This window comes from Athalia rosae, chromosome 5, assembly GCF_917208135.1.
Source record: "Athalia rosae chromosome 5, iyAthRosa1.1, whole genome shotgun sequence".
NCBI classification, from domain to species: Eukaryota; Metazoa; Arthropoda; class Insecta; order Hymenoptera; family Athaliidae; genus Athalia; species Athalia rosae.
Genome location: NC_064030.1, coordinates 17,275,971 through 17,298,599, shown reverse-complemented (window position 1 = coordinate 17,298,599; position 22,629 = coordinate 17,275,971). Strand labels below are relative to the sequence as shown.

Genomic DNA, 22,629 nt, shown 5'->3' with positions numbered 1-22,629 from the left:
TTTTTAGTTCGCCGAAATTCCGAAAGATGGCGCCACTTGCGACTCGTTTCTCGACCACGTGGTCGGGTTGCAGGTGGCGCCATCTTTTTTTAGTTCACTAAAATTCCGAAAGATGGCGCCACCGGCAACTCGTTTTATTAGTTCCAGAAAAATCCGCCACATGGCGCTAGTTGTCGCGGCGAGTTTTTAGTTCACCAAAAATCCGCAACTGAAAAAAGATGGCGCCACCTGCGACTTGACCACGTGGTCGCAAAACGAGTGGGCCTGTCACGAGGCTAGAAGTTCTAGTAGTTCACGAAAAATCCGCCACATGGCGCTAGTTGTCGCGGCGAGTGCGGTCACGTGACCAGACCTCGTGACGTCATCACGTGACGTCAAAATGGCGGAAAAATTCAAACATAATTTAAAATATCGGAAAAAAATAGGAAAAAATCGCAAAAAATCAGAAAAAAATCGGAAATTAATGTAGGATCACGTACCTTCGGTTCTGGATGACGGGGAACCTCCAGGAAGGCCGGAAGACGCAATCATTGAGAAATCAATTGAAAAATTGTCGAAAAATCGAAAAAAAATCAGGAAAAACAGGAAAAATTCAGGAACAATCTGGAAACAGGTCCAAGGTCCTAGTACTCTTCCTGCACAGCTTCAGGATCTCGCTAGGCATAGAGAAGGCCGTCTCTATCATCAACGATCAATTAAAAATAGAAAAAGGTTCAGGAAAAATAGAGAAATGGACAGAAATAATGTTCAGGCAGCGATTCTTTGTATTTTGACCTTGAAAACAAGAATCTGATTACAAAATTAAACAATAACAAAGAGCTGCAAAGATAATACAGTTTCTTGGCGTTTCAAAGCAGTAAAGTACAGCGATAATTACAACAATGCAATAAGTCAATCGATTCAAATGAAAGATTAGTATTTCCATCGTTTCTGAGCCCTAAATATGAAGAAAAGCCGGAACTTTGGGTACTAAAGTTCATTATCGACTCGAAAATCGATAGAAGCAAAGACCAAAGTCTCAGTGATTCTGCAATCTTGCTAGCTTTATACAGGATATGTTTAAAATGTTTTAAAATACCTTATTTTAATATATTCCGAACCTAAGAACATAAATTCGTCGAATTGAGTGAGCTATGACTCAAAGCTACAGAGATAATTCAGTTTCTCTGCTCATTACAGTAGAAAATTTGCTATCACTCGATCAATTCGATAAGCAAAACATTTTGGCGCGCACAGTCTGGTTTCTAGGCTTGAAATGTGTAAGAAACCAAAGCGAAAAATATTAATCGTGCTTTTTCAACCCGAAGAAGCTGTAGTCTTCACTTTCCAAATGTCTGCAGCAATCTTATTTTCATGTAGTTCGTTAGCAGCGACTCAAATCCGTCGACTCAATCAAGACACGACTCGGAACCATCGAAATATCTTGATAATTCTACGTTCTGCAACAAAGAATCAGCTTATTAATCGACAGGTCGTTGGAAAAATCAAATTAAGTAGCAGCTGTGGATTCTCAACCTCAAAATACATGACGATACCTATATTACGGCCTCAGAAACACGAGCGTGTCGACTGAACCGAGCGATCCCTGATACTCGTCGAGAGATCTCCATTTTTTCGCTCGGAAATGCGACAAAATGGCCATAGCGTGCAATGGCCATAGTTCTGTCAAAGAACAGCATTTGTTTCTGAAACAAGTATGAATATTCCAATGTTTATAGATTTCCACATGCTGGAGGAGCCAGAAGCCAACAAACCTGCATTTTCCATTGAGACGCTGTATCCATATTCAAATAAAACTGACACGTAGCTTCACTGTTGCTTAGTTCCATTGTCCAGCCCCAACAATCGCAAATGTCTGGAGACTGTAGCCTCTGATCCTCTGAGTGTTTTCCATTTCGAGACCAAGAATGCAATTACCTGAATAAAGGAATGATTGTAATTACATGTCATCACTAGTATTCGTAAACGTCAGGGTTGTGTTCAACTTCGATTCACAGGCTATGCTCCGATGCAACGTCCAAGGTGTGTCACGAGTTTTTAATTAGTGAGTTCTCAGCGATTGTAATGATATTAATCCACTGGACTGCCAGAACTAGGAAGTATATTAATTGATCTCACCTTCTACGAACTGTCAGCAATTCTCTCCTATTTTTCCAATTTCTCAATGAATTATTCAATCACCCTAACTTCCATGCCCCTCGAAAGCGCCTGATGATATATGCACCCGCATTACACCGACCACTTCGCTGCAATGCGGGTGATCTGACGTCAAGGGGCAAGAAACCTGGAATTTTAGTTCGCGCCGATTCCGCAACACAAATTTCGAGAATTGGCGCTACTTGTATCTTCGTTGAAAAGTGCGCATGCGCATAACATCAGGCGCCTTTAGGGGCTTGGAAGATGGTGAATTCAAAAATCAATTGAAAAGTCGGTATAAATAGGAAAAGTTTAGGGAAAAATCGGGATGGAATCTGAGATGGTCTTACTTTGGTTGAATATTATCTGGTTTCAGAAGGGGTTACTGGAGATGTACCGATTCATGAACGAATCGCAGTTAAACATATGTATCCATGATCCAAGAGATAAATTGGCGTTTTACGGAGCGTTTTAATGTCACTAGTTACTGTAGTCAGTCACTATATCATTAATCATTGTCCGTATCATTAATCATTATATAATAACATGAATAAAGGCATACAAAGAATCAATTTGATGTTTTATACGAAAAATAAAAATTAATGACGAATGTTATTCGTTATCCAATTATCATGCATCATACGTAACACTGAGAATATATATTATATAAATATCTGAGTATGTGATCATTTATTTCCTTGCTTATCAATCATGTCATAATAATAGTAATAGTAATAATAATAGTAGTAGTAAAATTGACATACACTTCAGGTGCATAACATTACCTGTATTCATATTCATCATTGTACGGTATTTTATTAGATCGAAACGATAGTTTTCATTTATTCATCATAATTTATTTTTTTTATTTTTATTATTTCAAGTTTTGCGTTGTTAATATAATATATTCTTATGAAATTTTCATCCAATAATGACAACAATAATAATAATAAAAACAGCAATAACAATAGTAACGACACCGGTACCACTACTTACAATAATAATGATAATAGTAGTAGTAATAATAATAACAACAACAACGACTCTATCATCGTATTAATTAGGTATATAGTATTATTGTCGTAATAATAATATAATTATCTTTTCAACACTAGTATCGTGTAATATCGCTACAATTTTTCTATTCTTTTCCTGTTCAATTCATCCGGCAATTTTCGTTTTTCTCTACTTTTCTATACATATAATACTTAGTCTTATTCATTTGAGTTCTTTCGATCCAAATGTCTTTTACAAATCCTTTCATTGGTAGTAATACTTTTCCTTTTTTTTCCAACGAACATATTCGTCCGTAATTCACTCAACACACCTAACTATAATCATCATCATCCTTCGAATGTTTATCAATATCATCATTATCATTATCATTATCAGTATCATTCTATTATTATAAGTTTCTCGTCGTTGAGTTAATTTTCATTATTTTTTATTTCTTTATTCTCAAATTTATGTAGTATTAGATTTATGTATTTGTATTATCATTCTTATTGTAATTATTATCATTATAGTAGTATTAGTATTATCATTATTACCATTATCGTTGTTATATGATTGTTAAATCATCATAATTATTATTATTATTATCATCATCATCATGATCAACGTCGTAGTGTATAATTATTATAATTTAGTACAGCAATATTTGCGGCAGTTCCTTAATAAGAAGGCCCAGTTAAGGCAACGCGGGTAGCTAGATAATTTAGGTATGTATATAATCATAGATGTACAGAAATATTTTATAATTATGCATATTAAATTATATATATTATATAATATTGGTATAAAGCTGCATGAAATATAGTTTTGTTTTTTTTTTGTCTTCTTTCTTTCACTTTTTCTTATTTTTTTTTTCCCCCTTATTTTAAAGTCGCACGTTCACGTTAATTAATTGACCGTATATAAGTATATATATATATATATTAACTATCATCATTTATTGTTCACGTATATCTTCGTTAATTTTTCCAGTTATTTCGAATGATTATTTTTGTATTTTTTTTTGTAAATATTTTCTCGAGTCTTATACAGTAAAAAGATGGCGGTCAAAGTTATAATAACTATTCAAGAGGAAAAGGGAGACAGAAATAGAGAGAGAGAGATATAGAGAGAGCGAGAGACAGAGAAAGTTGGAGAGAGATAAAAGCGAAAAGTGATTAAGGTAATTCTATAGTTATCATAATTATTTATGTAATATTGTAATGTGTAAGGCTTTCAAAATTTAATTTCTCTTTCATTTTTTTTTTATACGCGTTATCATTACAAGTATTATTATCATCATATATAAAGATACCCCATGCACGCGATTTCACAAAGTTTTCATTATCAAGTTAATTAATTGATTATTCATTCATCGCGTGGATCCAATCCTTCAATAAAATGTACAAATTTATTATCAATCATCGTCGCATCGTATAAATAATACTTTCACAAGTTTGTCATATGAATTACATTTACATATGTATACTACGTACAATACTTTCGTTGTTAATTGAATTTCAATAAATTACCTCTTTATTCTTTTTGTTTATTTGTTCTTTATATCGTTGTTAGTTATTTGATTAAATTGTTTTTTTTTTTTTTTACGACAGTTTTTATTATTTAATTTTTTATTTCTTACTTTCTCCTTCGCACACTTCGTCCTGTAATCTTATTTAATTGGTAGAACTTTTTTTCTCAAATACTTTTTATCGTTGTTACATTGGAAAATGGCAAAACTTTCATATCTATAATACGAGAGGTATGAGTAACTTATTATTGTTATAATTATCATTATTATCATTATTGTTGACGTTGCTATCGTATTTATTAGTTTTATTATTTATTTATTGTATATATTTGCAATATAAAGCGCGCTTCAACTATACAAATAATTATTGTACACGTTTACCGTTAGTTATTATCATTATCATTGTTATCGTTGTTCTTCTTATTATTGTTAATACTATTATTGTTATTGTTGTTATTATTATCATTATTATCGTTGAATAATATGCCCAATTTTCATTGGATACATTTTTCATTATTAATATTGTAGATTACGTGTATAATATCATTAGATCGATGTATCTATGATAGCAGAGATAACTAAAAATTATTGTTGTTCTCGTTTTTATTGTTATCGTGATTTTTGTTGTTATTATTATTATTATTGTTATTACTTTTATTATTATTAAATTCCCTATAATTTCATTGTATAATTGATTATTCTAGCTAATTAATTAATTAATCAATTGTTATTAAATAATTATTACTGACTATTGTCATCATAATTATTATCGTGATTATTATCATTATCACCATCACCATCATCGTTATCATCATCATGATTATTATTATTATTATTTCTACAACAAAATGCACGTGTCTCATCGTCATTCGCATAACAGAAATGACATGATAATGATGATAAAAATAATGATAATAATGATAATACAATTATGCTGCAACGTATAATAATTATCATATTATAATAGTTTAGCATAAAATAGTAGGCCATATATTTTAATAGTTTTGTTCGGTAAGTATGTGTATAATAGTGTAATTAATAGTAAGTATACAGTTCATTATATACTTACTAGAAAATGGTTACTTATAGTATAATTGTATGTAAACGTATATATATATATAATATAATATTGTCAAAAATTGAAGGAAAAGAAGATGAACATATTTCGCAAGGAAAAGAAAAATTGTATATATTTTGTATAGTATATAATCGCAGATATAATGGCATCAGTTTTTTTTTTCTTTGTAAATATATATATAATATATATTTATATATATCGTATATATATAAGTATGTAAGTATCATGTGTAGTTACAAGTATATATTCAATGTTTTACTCATCAGGCAATGGAACGCCTTGGTTTATTCTCTTGTGGGTTTTTTTTTCATAGTTTTTCTTTTCGTTTTTTCTATTTTTTTTTTTTTCGTTTTTATTTTTCGAATGCATCATATACGACATTAGATAATGTGCCTGCACGTGTCATTTGGTTTGGCCGTTTGCTTAATTTAGTTTTAATTCCATTTCCCTCGACTGCACATGCACTTTTCTGAAATTATTATCTTCGTTTTATGTATTTTGTATCGTGATTTTCGCGTACGGATCATTAGAATAATTGTGTACTTTTCATTTTCAGGGTGTCATCGTAATATTATCGTACAAATGTACAGCTAATAATCTATGAATATCTATCGTAACTACGAAATAATAGAACAGAAAAAGGAAACCGAAGGGAAAGACAGAAAAACGTAATAAAATAACGTCGAACCAAAATAAGTAATCGGACACCCTGTACGAATATTTTCATATAATAGGTACGACATGTACGTATTATTATACCTAATTACAAAGAAGTATGTAATATTCAATTGTTAATTATCGGTATTTTTAATTATAAACAATCCAGCAGAATTATAGAAAATTACGGAGAGAAATATCTACATAAGGCTTCCGTGATTCAATCAATTTCCCTACTTCGATTTACAGTTATAATTATCATTAATAATGTATACCTAATATTATCGTTATTTAAGTTTGTTTTTTTTTTAATATTTTTTAAATACCGTTTGTTAATTATTTTATTAATTTTCATTTATCATTTTCTTTTAGTTATTCACATAATACTCGTTTCTCGCTTCCAATTTTTATTTGCACTCGTTTTGTTTTCACAAAAATTTGACCAAATAATTTGACATTACGTACGTACCGCATGTATATCGTTTCAATGTGATTACTGTTAACAATTTGATTATCATTATTATTGTTAATATTGTTGTTAGCGTATGATTATTATTATTATCATTATTATTACTAGTATAATTTTTATCGTTGTTAGTATTAATTTATTTATTCGATCGTTCGTTTAATTTATTTATTTTTTTCTTTTATTTATCTCCATCGTTAATACCGAAACAATCAGAAGCGCAGAAATTGGAAAATCAGAAGAATAAAGAAAACCTCTGAAAGTAAAGTAACGAAAATTGTCCATCGACAATTTGGATCACTATGGACAGCCGCACTCGTCAACGACCATTTTAGGCAAGTCCCTTTTGATAATATTCGAATCGGGACCGTAATAAATAAGAGATATAGAGGAAAATTTCAAGGGTGCACAACACGGTTGCATACCCGCAAGTCTGTCCATTTTTCTGTATTCTTCTATAACGTGGGTATAATAATTTAAAAAAGTATCCGGTGTCCTGTGACCCGTGCCGCAATCGCCGCGGCAGTAATTGGCGTAGTACCTGTACGCGGTGGACATGGAAGAAAAAGAATAACGACAATTAAATTGGGGGCGATCGGTTCTCCTCTCGTCTCCCCCCCCCCTCCGATCCCGGATCGCTCCTTTTCTATTTTCTCATTATTTTTTTTGTTTTTTCTCTTTTCAAACTCACCCCTGAGGCGCGATTATCCAGTCGTCCCAACCGAGTTGGGTGAAGTTCACGTAGAATCTCTGCTTGCAACATTGTCCCATCAAGGGACCGCTGCATTCCACGGCCCTCCTTCGGATCCTCTTCACTCCCGTGGGATCCGTGTGAACGACCAAAAATGGACGGTCGGGATCGTCGGCACCTGCGCGCAAAAACACCGGACTATGAAAATCTCGCGACTCGTCGACTCGATCTCTCGGCGGAGATGGAAAAAAAAATATACCCCACCACTCGCCGTTTTGAAGGAAAAACGAATCAAACGGGCGCAGCAAATGTTTCCCGTCTATTTTACCATCGCCTATTTCGAACTCGTTATTTAAATCGGTTCGCCGATCGTATATACCGTGTACGTGCACTCGACCCGGTAAAATATATCCAATGCGGTAATACGTAGATAAATTTAACCGGGTGATTTTTATTGCGCTGCACCGAGTACCGAAAATCAACTTTTACATGGATGATGATAATAATAATAATACATAATAATAATGATAATAATGACGATTCGGTGTCCAGAAATTATGCAGCAATTGATATACTTTTATTACCGCGTATACGCTCTACAGTTTTTTATTTCATTTCGCGGCTGTCGTTTTCTGATTTTTTTCTTCGAAATTTATACGCCACAAAATGGAGGCGGGGTTGCGCGCGGTGGGGTGGTAAATTTTCGTTGAAATTGACGAAAATAATCGTCCCCTCGAATTCGTCCGTTGGGAGGGTGCGATTGGCGTGCGCGTACCTTGCGTGTTTATCGAGGGTTCGATGTCGTGATGAGTTGCGTGACCGAAAGTGGATACGTGAACGTGTAAACCGCATCCGGTGCAATCGACGAGTAGCGTCAATTTGTCATTCTGCATTTTCGAGCCGCTCGAGTACCAATCGACGACAACGCTGGACACGTCGAATTTCTGCCATCCCAATTGCCCGATGTTAACACCCAACGACGTAACCATGTCCAGATGCTGTCCCAATTCCTGTAAACGATACACACGCGCACACACGGATAAATGGAATATATTTCGTCGTCAACCTCGCCGTTGAATTGATCGAGCTTAAACGTGCGGAATACCTTGCCGCGAAGGTGAGTGGCGTTGCCGCAACGAACCCTGAACACCCACAGGGTGATGTTTCTCTGATGATTCTGTCCAGGTCGATGATGTTGGTAGTGATGAGCGTGTCGCAATTCAACTCGGGCCCACAACGTCGCCTTCTTCACCCTCAACGGTCCTAGGACCGGCTCGCCCGCCGTCATGGGGAACTCCAGCAAGGGTTGACCGTTCAAGGTGTGACCTGAAATCCGGGGGAATGGAAGAAAAAATAAAAACAGGTCAGCGAGGACGATTCGGGACTGCGAAAACCCCGCGATTGGATGATCGATGTACGATTCTAAAAATTCCCGACAAATAATCAGCCCCCCTCGTCGCGATCTGGATAATTTAGGGGGTGGGGGGTGAAAAGCGTTCGCGAGAACTGCGGGGGCGCGCTTTGGACGCAGACGGGGCGAGACGGAGGTAGGGGGGGGGGGGGGGGGGGCGATCTAGACGGGAATAAATAAAAAAAAAAAATAAATAAGGGTGGATAAAATCCGGGAGACGGGCAGACACACCCTGCACGAGAGAAAACTAACCGTATACAGAGTTGGATTTATTTGGTCGGAACTCGTTTCGCTTTGATGGACCACCCTTTAGCTCGATATAAAGAAGCGTTATATACGCTTGTATACCGCGCGGTACCGTGAGCTCGGTGGGGATAATCTCAGGGTGAGTCAGTCAACCCCTCGAAGAATATGCACGTATACGTGCACGTTGCGCACATCCGCCCGCGACCGTAACGACGTACGTACGACTCGCACGTGAATACCTAACTCCGTACATTTTCATTCCACGCAATGCCAACTGCGCTCCTTACCGCGTACGTAATATCTCCGCTAACGTGAGACATACCCCCCCCCCCACCCCCCCGTATACCGGGTGTACGATATTTTTCAAAATCTCCGCAGTCCACGTTTGAAGAAAAAGAAAAAAATACAATGATTTCTTTTCTTTTTCTTTTCTTTTTTTTTTTATAAATTTTCTCACCCCCTCGCTAACCGATTTCGGAGGTACGGGACGTAAAATGAACAGAAATCGTTAGGGGGTGGGGGTTGGGAGGTAAATAAAGATCGTTAAATGATCCGGCGATTTTGTAAAAACGTTGACGACAAGAAAAAAAAAAAAAAAAAGAAAAAAAAACCGGTGAATTTCTTCGATAATAATTCGTGCGATAATAAAGCACAGTTGATACGGGAATAATCCGGGGCTTACTCGCTTTGCCGTGATCAGTGCCAAGTATGCGAGTCTATAGTTTACGCCAGACAGGACGACCGAACTTATATAAAATTTGTCTGCTGCAGGGCGCCGAGTTTTCCGACGCGGTGAAAGGAGAGAAAGAAAGAAAAAAAGCGAGAGAGAGAGAGAGAGAGAGAGATATAAGAGGGAAGATGAGAAGCGCCGGTCGCTTTAAGGGGGGTAGAAATTCACCATGCGACGGATTTTCAACGCGACGGGGAGAAATAATAATTAATATTTTAGAAAACGCTCCGAGTTGAAAAGGGACTTGGAAATCGTCGTAAGCGCCTCTGGACTCTTCGATAAATAAATTCGCTCCGCCTCGCGGTACGTAGGTGAGGAGGGTGCGATATATTTCCTCCCATCTATTCCCTCCCCCTCCCTCCCCCCCCCCCTTCCCCCCGTCGTCTCCCTTTTCTCCCTTGTACTACAACCGGCACTTTTTTTTCTCTGCACGGTATAAACCCACGACCCACCCTCCACCCTCCACCCTCCACCCTCCACACCCCCTTGTCCCCCGGGAATGGTAATGGTTCTGTTGATCAATGATAAAATCCGCAAAGTTAGCGTCTAGACGAAACTCTCACGTTCACGTTCACGTTCACCGTTCGCTCTTACGCTCCACCTTCGATCCGTCGTTATTATTACCTAATTTTTCTTTAAGCGAATTTATTTATTTCGAGCTTTTCACACCATCTCTTCTCTGTGACAGCGTCGACGAATCGAGAAAAATTAAATCGTCGCGTCGATCTGTTTCAAATTGAAACATTACCCGAGGCGGAGGGGTGGAGGAGGGTGAAGGGAGGAGGGGGTGGCGAGCAAGGGTAGGTAAGCGGAGTTACCTCGATGCGTGTCGTGTAAAGTGTATAAGCGAAGTGTAGGATACGGAATATTTGAGCCACGTGGCATTCGACGTGTGGTTTTTTTTTTTTTTTTTTTTTTTCTATCATCGTAACTCGTAAGTTTGTTGTGTGTAGAGGCACCTAGTTCGTTCGAATAAGTACAAAGTGAAAGTAGGTATCGCGTAACGTAGAGATATACGCCTAGGTTTTAATAATCGCCAACACTTGTGTACCGTTCCACACCGTTGGAAATGGGTAAATGGGTAAAAGAAATGCAAAAGAAAAACAGATAAACCGAGAGCAACGAATTCTTCGCATCGGGTTTCCCATGTAATTGATCGCGTGACACGTGCGGTCGAGACCGTGCGACGAAATTAATAATGAAAACGAGGGGTGAAAAGAAAAGGGGAGGAAGGGGGGGGGGGAGAAAGAAAGAAAGAAAGAAAGAAAGAAAGAAAGTTCATTTTCGAGAAGGAGAAGAAGAAGAAGAAGAAGAAAAAGAGAAAACGGTTCGTTCGCTCGTACAATGAAACGAAATGAAACGAAATGAAACGAAATGAGACGAAATGAAATGAAATGAAATGAAATGAAATGAAATGCAACGCAATTGCAGTTACCGCGACATGCGGCACTACTGCGGTAGTGGAAAGGAAGATTAGCCACCCGCACCCGAGACCGGACGTAGACAATTATGCACACCGCCCGGCGCCGGCGCCTCTAGCCGGCTAGAAATACACCCGTTTTCCCCCCGTAATTAAACGCGTCAAAAAAAAAAAAAAAAACGAAAGGCAGGAAGGGGAGAGGAGGAGATGAGGAGGAAGTAAGAGGATCCACGATAGAGAAAAAAAGGGACGAGCACGGGGCCCTCGGCACTCACCCGGTTCGGCGAACGTGATTATCTCCGAGGTCCTCGCGTAAAAGTCATCGAGTTCCTCCTGCGGTTGTTCCTCCCTCGATCTCTGCTCGATCGAGTCGCCCGAGGGATCGTTGTCGCCCTCCGACGCCGTCCCCTCCTCGCCCTCCCCGGCGTGATTCCCGTCGGTCGTCGACGGGGAGCCATCCCTCGGGACGCTCGCGGTCCTCTCGGTCGCCTGCTCTATGTTCTTGTAGGTGAATTCGTCGTTGCCGTAAAAATATTCACCGTAACCCGCACCGTGGTGCGACGGTGCCTCCTCGTTGTTGTAGACGCCACCCCGATGCCTGTACACCGGATTCGAATGAAACCGTTCGTTGTTGTTGTTGTTGTTGGGGTTGTTGTTGGGGTTGTTGTTGGGGTTTTGTTGATGATGATTCCTCGGCGAGCCGCTCGACGAATGCGACGAGGAGAACGAAGACGACGACGGACCCGAGCCCGATTGCGAGAACGACGGTGTCAACGGTTGTGGTTGCGCCTCGGCTCTGTAAAGCGTTTTCAACGCCAAGTGTCTCGGTACGCTGGCCAACGTTTTATTGACATCGGGGCGTCCCCTCAGTCCGAGTTTCGTCAAAATTTGATGTTTTATGGCCTCCAATCTCAAATCGTCTTGACTAGGCTCGTTACCCGCGTAAGAATTGTCATCCAACACGTTTTCCCTGGGGTCGTTCGGTTTTCTTTTCTCCTCGAAACCACCGTTCTTTTGATAGATTTTCTGTTGCTTATCGTTATTGTTATTGTGATGATAATTGTGATGATTATGATAATGATGATGATTATTGTTGTTGTTGTTGTTGTTATTTATCAAATGTCGGTCGCGATCCTTGGGGCATCCCGGACAACCGTGATGACCGTTGTCCTGATGGTAAGCGAATATCGTTGGCAAAATGATAATCCATAAAAATATTATTGAAAAAATTCGAATCAACGATATATTTTTAGTTTTCATACCACCAGCACCACCACCGACACCCAACCAACCTCCACAATTGACCCTCAACGACGACGATCTCGACGCGCAACTTGAATTATTTATATTGATATTACCGGTATTATTGTTATTATCGTTACTGTTATTGTTATTATTCCTATTTTGATTTTCATTCAATTTTGTACGTTTACAGTAATATATTATCCTCCGTATTATTTGAAATAAAAAACTTGCTATTATTAATTTATTTATTGTTTCAATTAATTTATTGATTGACGATAATTTATCATTATCATCGTAATTATTATTATTATTATTATTATTATTAGTAGTAGTAGTAGTAGTATTGGTATGAGTAGTAGTAGTAGTAGTAGTAGTAGTAGTAGTAGTAGTAGTTTTTGGCGATTTTTTTTTAATTTTTACGAATAATTTATCATCGTACAATACGATCCTACGTCGATTCTTGTCGTTGTCGTCGTTACTGTTGTTAATATTATCTTTCTTATCGTCGTCCGATTTATTTTTATCATAGTTATAAAAACTAGCGTTGCAGCAGGACGATTTTTTGCTACAGTGACCGTTATTACTATTAATATTATCATTATTATAATTATTATAATTAATATTATTACGAAATTCACCGATTACATTAGTGTAAAAAAAATCCAGGTGATCGTCTACGGTTATATTTTCGTTGTTGTTTTTGTAGTTGTGTTTAAGGTCGTTATCGATATATTTTTTATCATTATTATATTTATCATTGGCGTTTATCGATAGAAAATTATTGTAAATTAATATAGCCGAAGAACGGAGTTCGTGTAAAATTTCTCTGACGTCGCGCCGCATCGTCGCGATGATGAAAAGTCACCTTTCCGTTGTATCGCAGTTGAATTTTTTATGAATAATAATTTTATAATTATTGAAAAAGCGCAGCGACCGCAGGACGACGAGACGGAGAAACAGCGGCAGCGGCAGAAGCGGCGAGAGCTCCTCCCCTCTTCGAAAAAGGCACTCCTTCTCAAGTATGATAATTTGGTACAATTTATCGTTAAAATAATAACGAAAGTAGTAATAACAATGGTAATTACGATCGATCGATTCGTACGGCGAATCGGACGACCGCTGCAGTCGCAGGATACAACGGACTCCCCGTTCGATGGTTTTTTCAATTTTTTCAAACAACGCTTCAGCGTTATCCTCTTCCTCTCCTCCCGCGGGCGACGATCGATCCCGACGATCCCGATTGCTCCTCGATTTTCCGATCGATGACTCGGCGATTTCGGATCTACCGAGGTGCTCGACGTACCTCTGGTTGTCGCACTCCTCCTCACCGCCCTGACGATCGACAAATTTTCCGTACAATTTGCACCGGGAATTTTCCAGCCTCGGACGACAATTATCTTCGTCAGAATCACGACCGAACGACGACGGGGTGAAATCGCTCTGTTTTCCACCGTTGATGATAGAAATGCAGGTAAACGACGATGACTTCGACAGGTATGCATCCTTGATAAAATCACCCATCACCAATAACCCCCCGCGGTCGAATACCTTGTCAATCTATGTAGAAATTTTATCGATATCCTTTTTATCAAATAAAATACACTCCTCGATACTAATCCTTCCATTCGCTTATATAAAAGGGGATATCCTCGTAGAAATATAGTTAGCTTTGTTTTGTCTGATTTTAGTTTATTCTATTTATTCCAATTGATATTACATATATCGGTGCCACTTTATCTTTTACTTTCTCTATTTCTTTTTTTTTTCTATTTGTTTTTTTTTCTTCTTTTAATTAGTTCTCTTGACTTTTGTTCTTTTCTCGAGGGTCCAAGAGATCCTATCACAACGTATCATTTGCGTATATTATAAGCGTAAATGGCGTCTTTTTTTAATTACTTTTTTTTCGCTCTCTTCTTTCCAATTTAATTATTTTTCTAATTTCGTTGTCACTGTTCGCCGAACGGAGATTCGGTTTCGTCTCTTTTTTTTTTCCTTCGGTTTCTTGCAATTCGCTCTTTTTTCCCTTTTACAAGAGTCGAGGGGTGCGGTGCACGCTGCGGATCCTCGCCGTTAGAAGCGCGTTACGTTGCTTCTTCTTCTTCTTCTTCTTCGTCGTTCGTTCGTTCGTTCGGGTTTTTTGGATTCTTATTTTTTATTCTTCAGCTTTTATCCTCTTCTATCTACTTCTTCGTCCCTTTCTTTTTTTTCTTTGCTCTCCGTTCTATCTCCTACGAAATTCAGCGAATGCGAATGTACATGGATATGAATTGGCGAAAATTCAGAGCAGACGAATTAATCGATCGATTGATTAACGCGCGACGAAGATTGATAAAAATTTGATTTGAAAAAGTCCCGTTTCAGAAATTCTCTCCTTCTTTTTTCCTTCTTATTACAGCGTTCCTTTCTTTTTTCATTTCCTCTCCCTTCCCGATATTCCTTCTTTTCTTCCTTCGCGAGAATTTTCCTCCTTAATCAGCAGCAGCGGCGGCGTTTTTTTTTTTTTTATTCTTCCGAAGTACAACGAGATGAGAGGAAGAATAAGGAATAACGAAAAATCAAAAGGAGATCAAAAAATCGTATCACCACCACAGTACGGTACACCGAAAAAAAAAAAAAAAACCCACCACCATATATCACCACAACCACCACGAGAAGAAGCGAAAAAGAGAAAAAGAATAGACGAAAAAAAAACCCAAAAACCCGAAAACGAATGAAGAAAAAACAATCACCGGCGAAATGAAAATTCGAAACGAAAGAATAGATCAAAGTAAAAAATTCCAAAGTCTCGTGTACATATACGTATTCTTGAGCGTTTCGTGTATATATGTACCCAGTTTTCTCTCTCTCTCTCTCTCTCTCTCTCTCTCTTTATTTTATCGAATGAGCGATTCCTTTTTTTTTTTTTTTTTATTGCATTTTTATCGTTACACTGGGTGTTTTTTTGCTCCTTCTTCTCTCTCCGATCCCACGGGATCACAGGTTCGAAATAATTTCGGAAGAATGTGGCGAACGACGACGACGACGACGACGATATTCGATCGTCTCTCCCGAATTTTTCGACGCCGATGGGAGATCCTCGGCCGATGCGATAAGGACGAAACGATCGAAGGACGAGCGGTGTACGAAGACGAGAGTGCCGACGACGTTTAATGACGCTGACGATAACGAGGATGACGTGAACGTTAACGTGGCTAATGACGACGACGACGAATGTTTGTTAATTTTTCTACTGGAACGAGGCATGCTCGCCGGAGACGCACCGGCCACTGAACATCGTAACGTAACATGTACTGCGTGTAAAACACCGAACGAATTCGACGAACGAACCGACGTATACGAACGAACGTAACGAACGAACCAACCGACGGTGGTACACCCACCCAACCACCGCCTCGTACATACCTATGTACATTTTTATGTACGTACACAACGCCGCATACGTACGTATCGTACGAATATTCGATGCACCAATACGTAACACTGAAACTATCGCGTACGCGATTATAAACGACGGAGATCTGCACCCGCGACGCGACGGCGAACAAAATTTTCGACGAAAATTCAAACGGAAACGCGATTTCGAAAATTGCAGATTTTTTTTTTATCGAAGGAACCGAGAAAAAAAATTCAAAGTTAATCGATGAGAAGAGCGCTTTTTTTTTTGGTTTCTTTTTTTGTTTCGAAAATCTATCACGACGATATTTTTATGTATGTAAAAAAAATCTGTCTATGTATTTATATATATATATATATATATATATTTATGCGTATGTATCTGTATTGTATTTATGTACACGTGTGCGTGAGGGATGAAAATCGGTGAGAGACTCTCGCGAACGATATCGCGATTCGCGCTATACTGCGTAATATAAGGGTGTAGAACCGGATATATATGTATATATGTAATATATATATATATATGTATGTTTATCCATGTACAAGTTGGCCGGAATATAGTATGGGGATAGGATAGGATAGGATAGGATATGGAATAGAATATATATCTATTCGTCGTCGTCCGACAATAGTTTGCGCAAGCGCTCTTTATGTAAATATGTATATATCTAGTACATACTCAAGAATCCTAGAGAAAATTTTCTATATACATCTGGTATACGCTACACACACATATATATATATATATATATATATATATATAAGCGTCGTGCGCGAAGGGTGATTTTTAGCAACCCTGTACGTATTTGGAAAAAAGAAGGAGAGAAAAAAAAAGAAATAAGTTTTTTACTTATGAATCATTATCTTCGGGTTTACCTCGTGTTGGAGATTTTCGGGTTCGTTCGTTTTTGTCCCTGATCTCGTTGAATTTTTGAAATAATTTTTCCAACCGGGGGGGTGAGAGACAGGTATGTGCGCGTGACGGTGGAATAATGATGATAACAAATGTGTACATAATCAGATATACGTTGTAAGCCGATGCAAATCCACTTTGATTTCACTTGGCTGCAACATTGCATATACAAAGACACCCCTGTGTAATCCTATGTCGAATCCGCGCGCACCCATATAATGAATATCACCGATGGATGAAAAAAAAAAGGAGAGAGAGAGAGAGAGAGAGAGAGAGAGAGAAAATATGCAGGGGATAAAAGTGTAGGGGATAGTAAAGTAAGAGAGAGAGAAAGAAAGAAAGAAAAAAGGGAGTGAAATGGAAGCGATTCTGTGTACGATCCGTTCGTCGGTAATTCGCGTTTTGTATCGAAATCGTCGAACGATTAGCGATAATCGTAACGCGGATCGCGAGGACGACGAGGAGGACGACGACGACGAGGACGACGACGGTTGTCCGTCCGTTCGGAGTTCGATGGGGGAAAAAAAAGGGGAGGAGGAAAAATAGGCGGACGATCGGAAGGCGAGGGAACGTAGTCTAGGTTTCGTAGCTCCGCTAGGAGTTGCTCTCTAGCTGGCGAAGCATATTGATCAGCGAATGGTTGTTGGCTAGATGCCACGTGGGGATTCTGTACGAAATTCGTCGTTCGGCTAGCTAGGTGGCCGCTTCTTCTTCTCCTTCTATATCTTCTTCTTCTTATTCTTATTCCTTCCCTTATTATGATCCGACGTCTCCCGTTGCTTCTTTTATCCTATATATCTCTGCGAGCGTCGCGTCGCCACCTCGATATCGTATATATATATATATATATATATATATATACACGTGTGGCACGTACACGCGATAACGACTCAAGGCGCGTATTAAATTTACACGAGCTTTCGCATTTTTCAATAATTTTACCGTACTTTCGATTCAACTCGTTATCTTCGTTCGTTTTTTACCCCTCCAATTTTCATTCAACGCGATCAGGGCGAACGACGTTTTTCCCCCGCAGTAATTAAGGGTGTAACGAATTTCGTTCGTACTTTTGAATCCCCAAGATTTTTGTTTCCCCCTTTTCTTCTTCTCTTCCGAGGGTCGAATTCGCGAGGTCGATTTTTGGTACGACGACGAGACGGATGAAAAAATTAACTGAAAATGAGAAGCTGAAAGAAATTTATCGAAAAGTTGAAAAAGTTTAACGAGAATAATTTTTCGTTATCCAATGAGTTCTCTTTTTTATTCTGTTCGAAAAATCCCGACGGATAACCTTGCGAAAAAAAAACATTAACCGGCTAAAGTTACGAACAGTTTCTCGATCTGCCTTACCCACCGGGCTCGATAAGGGTTGAGGGTAGTTATTTTTTTTACTCACCGTCTGTAATATCATCGGAACAACGACGTTACCGACCAACGTTATTCTTATTATCCTTGTTGTTGCTTTTATCATTGAGATTGTAATTATTTTTTTTTCTCACTTCTTATTCGCGATATTCACGTATCGCGATATCACGGAATCGTGGAATCGAAGAAACGAATGAATAGGCCGCATTTCCGAAATGTCTTCCTTTTTTTTTTCTTTTGACTTTTGGCTCTTCCAAATTTTCGCTCATTGTCGTTCGAAACTCGTCCCGACCGTAGAGATTTTTTCCCCCTACGATTTTCACATTTCGTTTCCCTTATTTTCTCCCGATTTCAATTTAACGATAAAACGGAAACGCAGCAATATAATCGGTGACGCTGCCGCTCATCGTCTGTACAGTATACGTACAACCGCGCTACGGCATTTCTAAACTCGTGTATGATTGCGTCTGATTATGCGAATTAGATCGATCATTGCCTTGTCTAGCCACCGTCTCGCCCGACGATTGACAACAAGTAAATATTGTCTACTCCGTTAGAAGAAGAATCCGACCGCAAACGGTCGTCGAGGAGATACATTTTTTCTCCTCCTCTTTATTCTTCTTCTTCTTCTTATTCTTCTTCTTCTCTCTCCTGCGACATTTATTATTATACGTACCGTTGATCTTCACCTCAAAAAGTCGGTCATCTCGCTTACGTATATACATAGCCGCGTAAATTAATCACCCTTCTTCCATACGGCATACGTACTCGTTACATACATACCCACGTGTGTCTCCGTGAGCATAAAAATATACGCATGTATTAATAACGAATTTACGTAAACGTGGGTCGAGCTTGGGACGCATCAACTTCGATATTATATACAATCATCGATTGCGCCCATCCTTTTTGAATTTTTAGTACGTACCTCCTGATGTGCTTGAATTTTTACTTTTTTTTTTTCTTCTTTTTTTTTTTGCACCCCCCACATCTTCGTATCGCGGGGTAATCGATGCATATGCTGCGCGACTGCGAAAACGATACGATATGGCGTGCGTTTTATAATTATTGGTAATCTAGTAACCCTTTACCACCTGCACCCCAAAGCACATGTATCGTTGTACGTGCACGAGGATCACTATTTGAGGAAACACCGTAAGTTATGGGGAGGGTTAGGGTATTAGAGCAGCTATTAACGTACCATTGTAAGGCCTCACCCGCCCTATTCTTTCCCCAGCCCTTTTTCTCTTTTTCTTCCCTTTTGTTTTATTTTATTTTTACATTTTTTTTTTTTCTTCTATTTTGTTGCACTTTTTACTTTTCTTGTTTTTTTTTTTTTTCTCTACTCCTCCGTCATCGTGCGTAGAGCCAGTAGTCGGTCGTAATATGCAAAACGCGTTTACCGCACGTTCGCTGTCACGAGGTTCCTTTCACTATTTTCTCCCCCTTCCCTAACTCCCTTTACCGTATAGTTTCCGCACCTATTCCGATCATTATTCTTCACCATCATCGGGGATTTTCGATCCCTTTTTTCCTCGTCGCATCGCGCTTTCATTCCTCCCCCCGTATCTCCTCTCATCTCTTTCTCCGTTTTACTCTTTTTCCTCGACGTTTTTTTTTTTAACTTCCTACGTTTCCTCCTGTGCCCCCCCCCCTCCACCCCCGCCCCCGCCCCGCGCGGTGCGTGTCGACGACGGGTGCAACCCTACGCGCTGCAGGTGTAGTATGACGCCCGCCGCAAGTCGAACGGCGTCAAATAACCCGACCGGAGTCTCGTGTCCGCGGGGTCTCCGTTTACGTCGGACTCGCGACATTTTTTCCATTTCCATTTTACTCGCTTTTATTACACACCTGCGTATTACGCACGCGGTTCTCCGCGCTCTCGTTATTCCCTCCCCCCCCCCCCCCCTCCTCGATTTCAGCCCGCGATTCCCCTCTTTTTGTCATTTCCTTCTTTTTTTTGCTTCTTTCTTTCTTTCTTTCTTTTTTTCTTCTTTTTTTCTTTTTTCCTCCGACCTATCCTCATCCTCTTTCACTCGATCATCGGCTACGCACATCCCCCTTCATCACCCCTACGGATGGGGATATCCCTTTCGCGTATTAGAAGGTGCGAAATGGGGCTTCCTCGTGCACGCGTAACCCTTTATACCCCAAGGGTTATTTTTCCTCCTCTGTTTCCTTTTCAGTTTTCTCCTCGTTTTACCCAAATATACGTAGCGCAGAAAAAAACTTACTACACCGTTTAGACTCCGGTACGGAAAAATTTCAGGGAAACGCAAAATCGAACGGTGCTAACCGAATGGATTTTAAAAGATGTCGGGGATTTTTTCGCTTTTCCATATCATTTCCATATCGTTCATTTATATCGTCAGATTTTCACTCAAACTCGGGGTACATCGTGCCGCCGACCACCGTACGTACGTACGTACACGTAGGATACGTCGCGTCTCGTTTCGTTTGCCATCGAGAATTCGTCAATTGGAACTAAATAACCGTTGAACGTGACCTAATATACATACATACAATAAGAGTGAATCCGTCTATTTGCCGCAGCCACGTCAGGGCCTGGCGGTTTTTTTTTTATTTCTTTTTCTCTTCCCCATCTCTTTTCTTCCTTCCATTTTTCGCCGTTCTTCGGGCCCCCGAAACGATCGGGGCGATTATTTTCAAAGGATTAAAAAAATTCCCCCCCACCCCCCCCCTTTTTTATGATCAATCGAGGTGTGCGATGAACGAGGATAAGAATAACGGAGCCTCTTAGAAAAGTAAAACTACTTCGAGAGCGAAAAGACTGTCTTTTTGAGAAAAAGAAATAAGAGAGAGAGAAAAAAAAAAACAGAAAAAAAAAAAAAAACCGATTGCAATATCGAGGTTCTCGCCGCTTTTGCAGCGGTCGCTTATCTATCACGTGTGCACGTACGTGTATATTAGCGTATACATAATTATCTGTAGAATTTTACTTTTTTCACAAATGAATATATATATATATATATATATATATATATATATATATATATATATATATATATATTGTGATAATTGAGGGTGAAGAGAGAGAAAACGATAAGAAAAATTGCGGAGGGTGCGCGCATGTGGAGAGTTTATATGTATACAGAAGAGGATAATGAAAAATTGTTGAAATAATAAAATCCACTGCAATTGTTCGAATAGAAATTCCCCTCCGATACGTGTACGGCTCGGTGGTAGTGGTTGAAGTTGCAGTTCCCACACGTGTTCAACGTATATCGTTGTACGTGTGTATATATATTTTTTAATCGTTTTTAATTATTGATACCCCGGGGTTTACACGCGATGACATTTCGCCCCTGCAATGTGAGGAATGCCCGACCCTTAGCCGATGATCTTTCTCCGCACTTCGTTAACGCGGTACGTATGCGCTATATACGTACATATCCATATCGATGTCCATGTATCCTATCGTTTATTTATTAACGCGCGCACACGAGATATTAATAAAACAAATTTCTTTATTGAAAAAATTCTCCTCTCATTCAGTTAAGCAATGTGAAATAATTATACGGTGCGTTATATGTATCGTGAATATCGTCCGGGAATGAGAAAAAAATTCGACAAAAAAAAAAAGAAATCCAAAATCCCGTTATTTTTCGATTCGGCAAATTTAAATTCGTTCCATTCGTCGTGTGAAAATTTTCCGAACGAAATGGAGGAGGGGAGAAAAAAAAAAAAAGGTTAAAACTAAAAATATCACGCGGATAAATAAATTGAATCGTTGGTAAATAAACGCGTATACATACCTATGCGTACGTATGTATACGTTGACGTAGTAAATTCCAATTAGGTTTAATCTATTTTTATCCTTATAACCTATATAAGTTCTGTACATAACGTATACGTATGTATACATACACGTAAGTGTATGGTAATATGCGTACGTTGCGTGTATACGTATATAATGAGAGAAATAATTATCGGTTTCGGTTCCATGAAATTGAGAGCACTGATTTGATTAAAATAAGCAACGTACGTATGTATAATGCAACGATAGATATATAATTACATATGTATTGTTTGTGTAAATATATGTACACGTCAATAATTCCGATGCGGATAGGTCGATCATTTTTCTTATATAAATTAACGCGTATTCACCCGATTCCTTTTCATTTCCATTATCGTTTTCGTTGGTACGTATACTATTGTTGTAGTTATTTTTATTTGAAGGAAACGGAAAACGGAAAAAAAACAAACAAAAAACCGAATACAAATTAATGAAATTAAATCCAATGAGTTTTCTCCAGAAATACCTATTTTATATTCATCGTTATTCTATACTCGTTGTATTATTTTTCATTTTTTCTTTTACTTCCGT

At 38.6% G+C, this 22,629-nt stretch overlaps 1 protein-coding gene and 1 long non-coding RNA gene across 2 annotated transcripts; both read right to left on the bottom strand.

Annotated features, from left to right (window-relative positions):
* Window positions 1-1,628: 1,628 nt before the first annotated feature.
* LOC125501153 lies at window positions 1,629-2,183 on the bottom strand. Its single transcript, XR_007278683.1, has 3 exons — window positions 2,119-2,183; window positions 1,755-1,917; window positions 1,629-1,685 (listed from the first exon to the last, which is right to left on the bottom strand). It is a non-coding gene; the product is annotated as an uncharacterized LOC125501153 (long non-coding RNA).
* A 4,051-nt stretch (window positions 2,184-6,234) lies between these two features.
* LOC105687237 (inhibin beta chain) lies at window positions 6,235-15,374 on the bottom strand. Its single transcript, XM_020853114.2, has 5 exons — window positions 11,635-15,374; window positions 8,658-8,878; window positions 8,328-8,562; window positions 7,553-7,730; window positions 6,235-7,402 (listed from the first exon to the last, which is right to left on the bottom strand). The coding sequence occupies exons 1-5, from the start codon at window positions 13,445-13,447 to the stop codon at window positions 7,162-7,164; spliced, it is 2,688 nt and encodes an 895-aa protein (XP_020708773.2). The 5' UTR covers window positions 13,448-15,374; the 3' UTR covers window positions 6,235-7,161.
* Window positions 15,375-22,629: the final 7,255 nt, after the last annotated feature.

Excerpts from the sequence above, each read along its gene's own strand:
- LOC105687237 (XM_020853114.2), bottom strand. The coding sequence starts at position 13,447 with ATGCGGCGCGACGTCAGAGAAATTTTACACGAACTCCGTTCTTCGGCT. Across the intron at positions 8,879-11,634 it reads AATCACGTTCGCCGAACCGG|GTCACACCTTGAACGGTCAA; the intron begins GTGAGTGCCGAG and ends CCCGGATTTCAG. Across the intron at positions 7,731-8,327 it reads ACCCTCGATAAACACGCAAG|GTGCCGACGATCCCGACCGT; the intron begins GTACGCGCACGC and ends TTTTGCGCGCAG.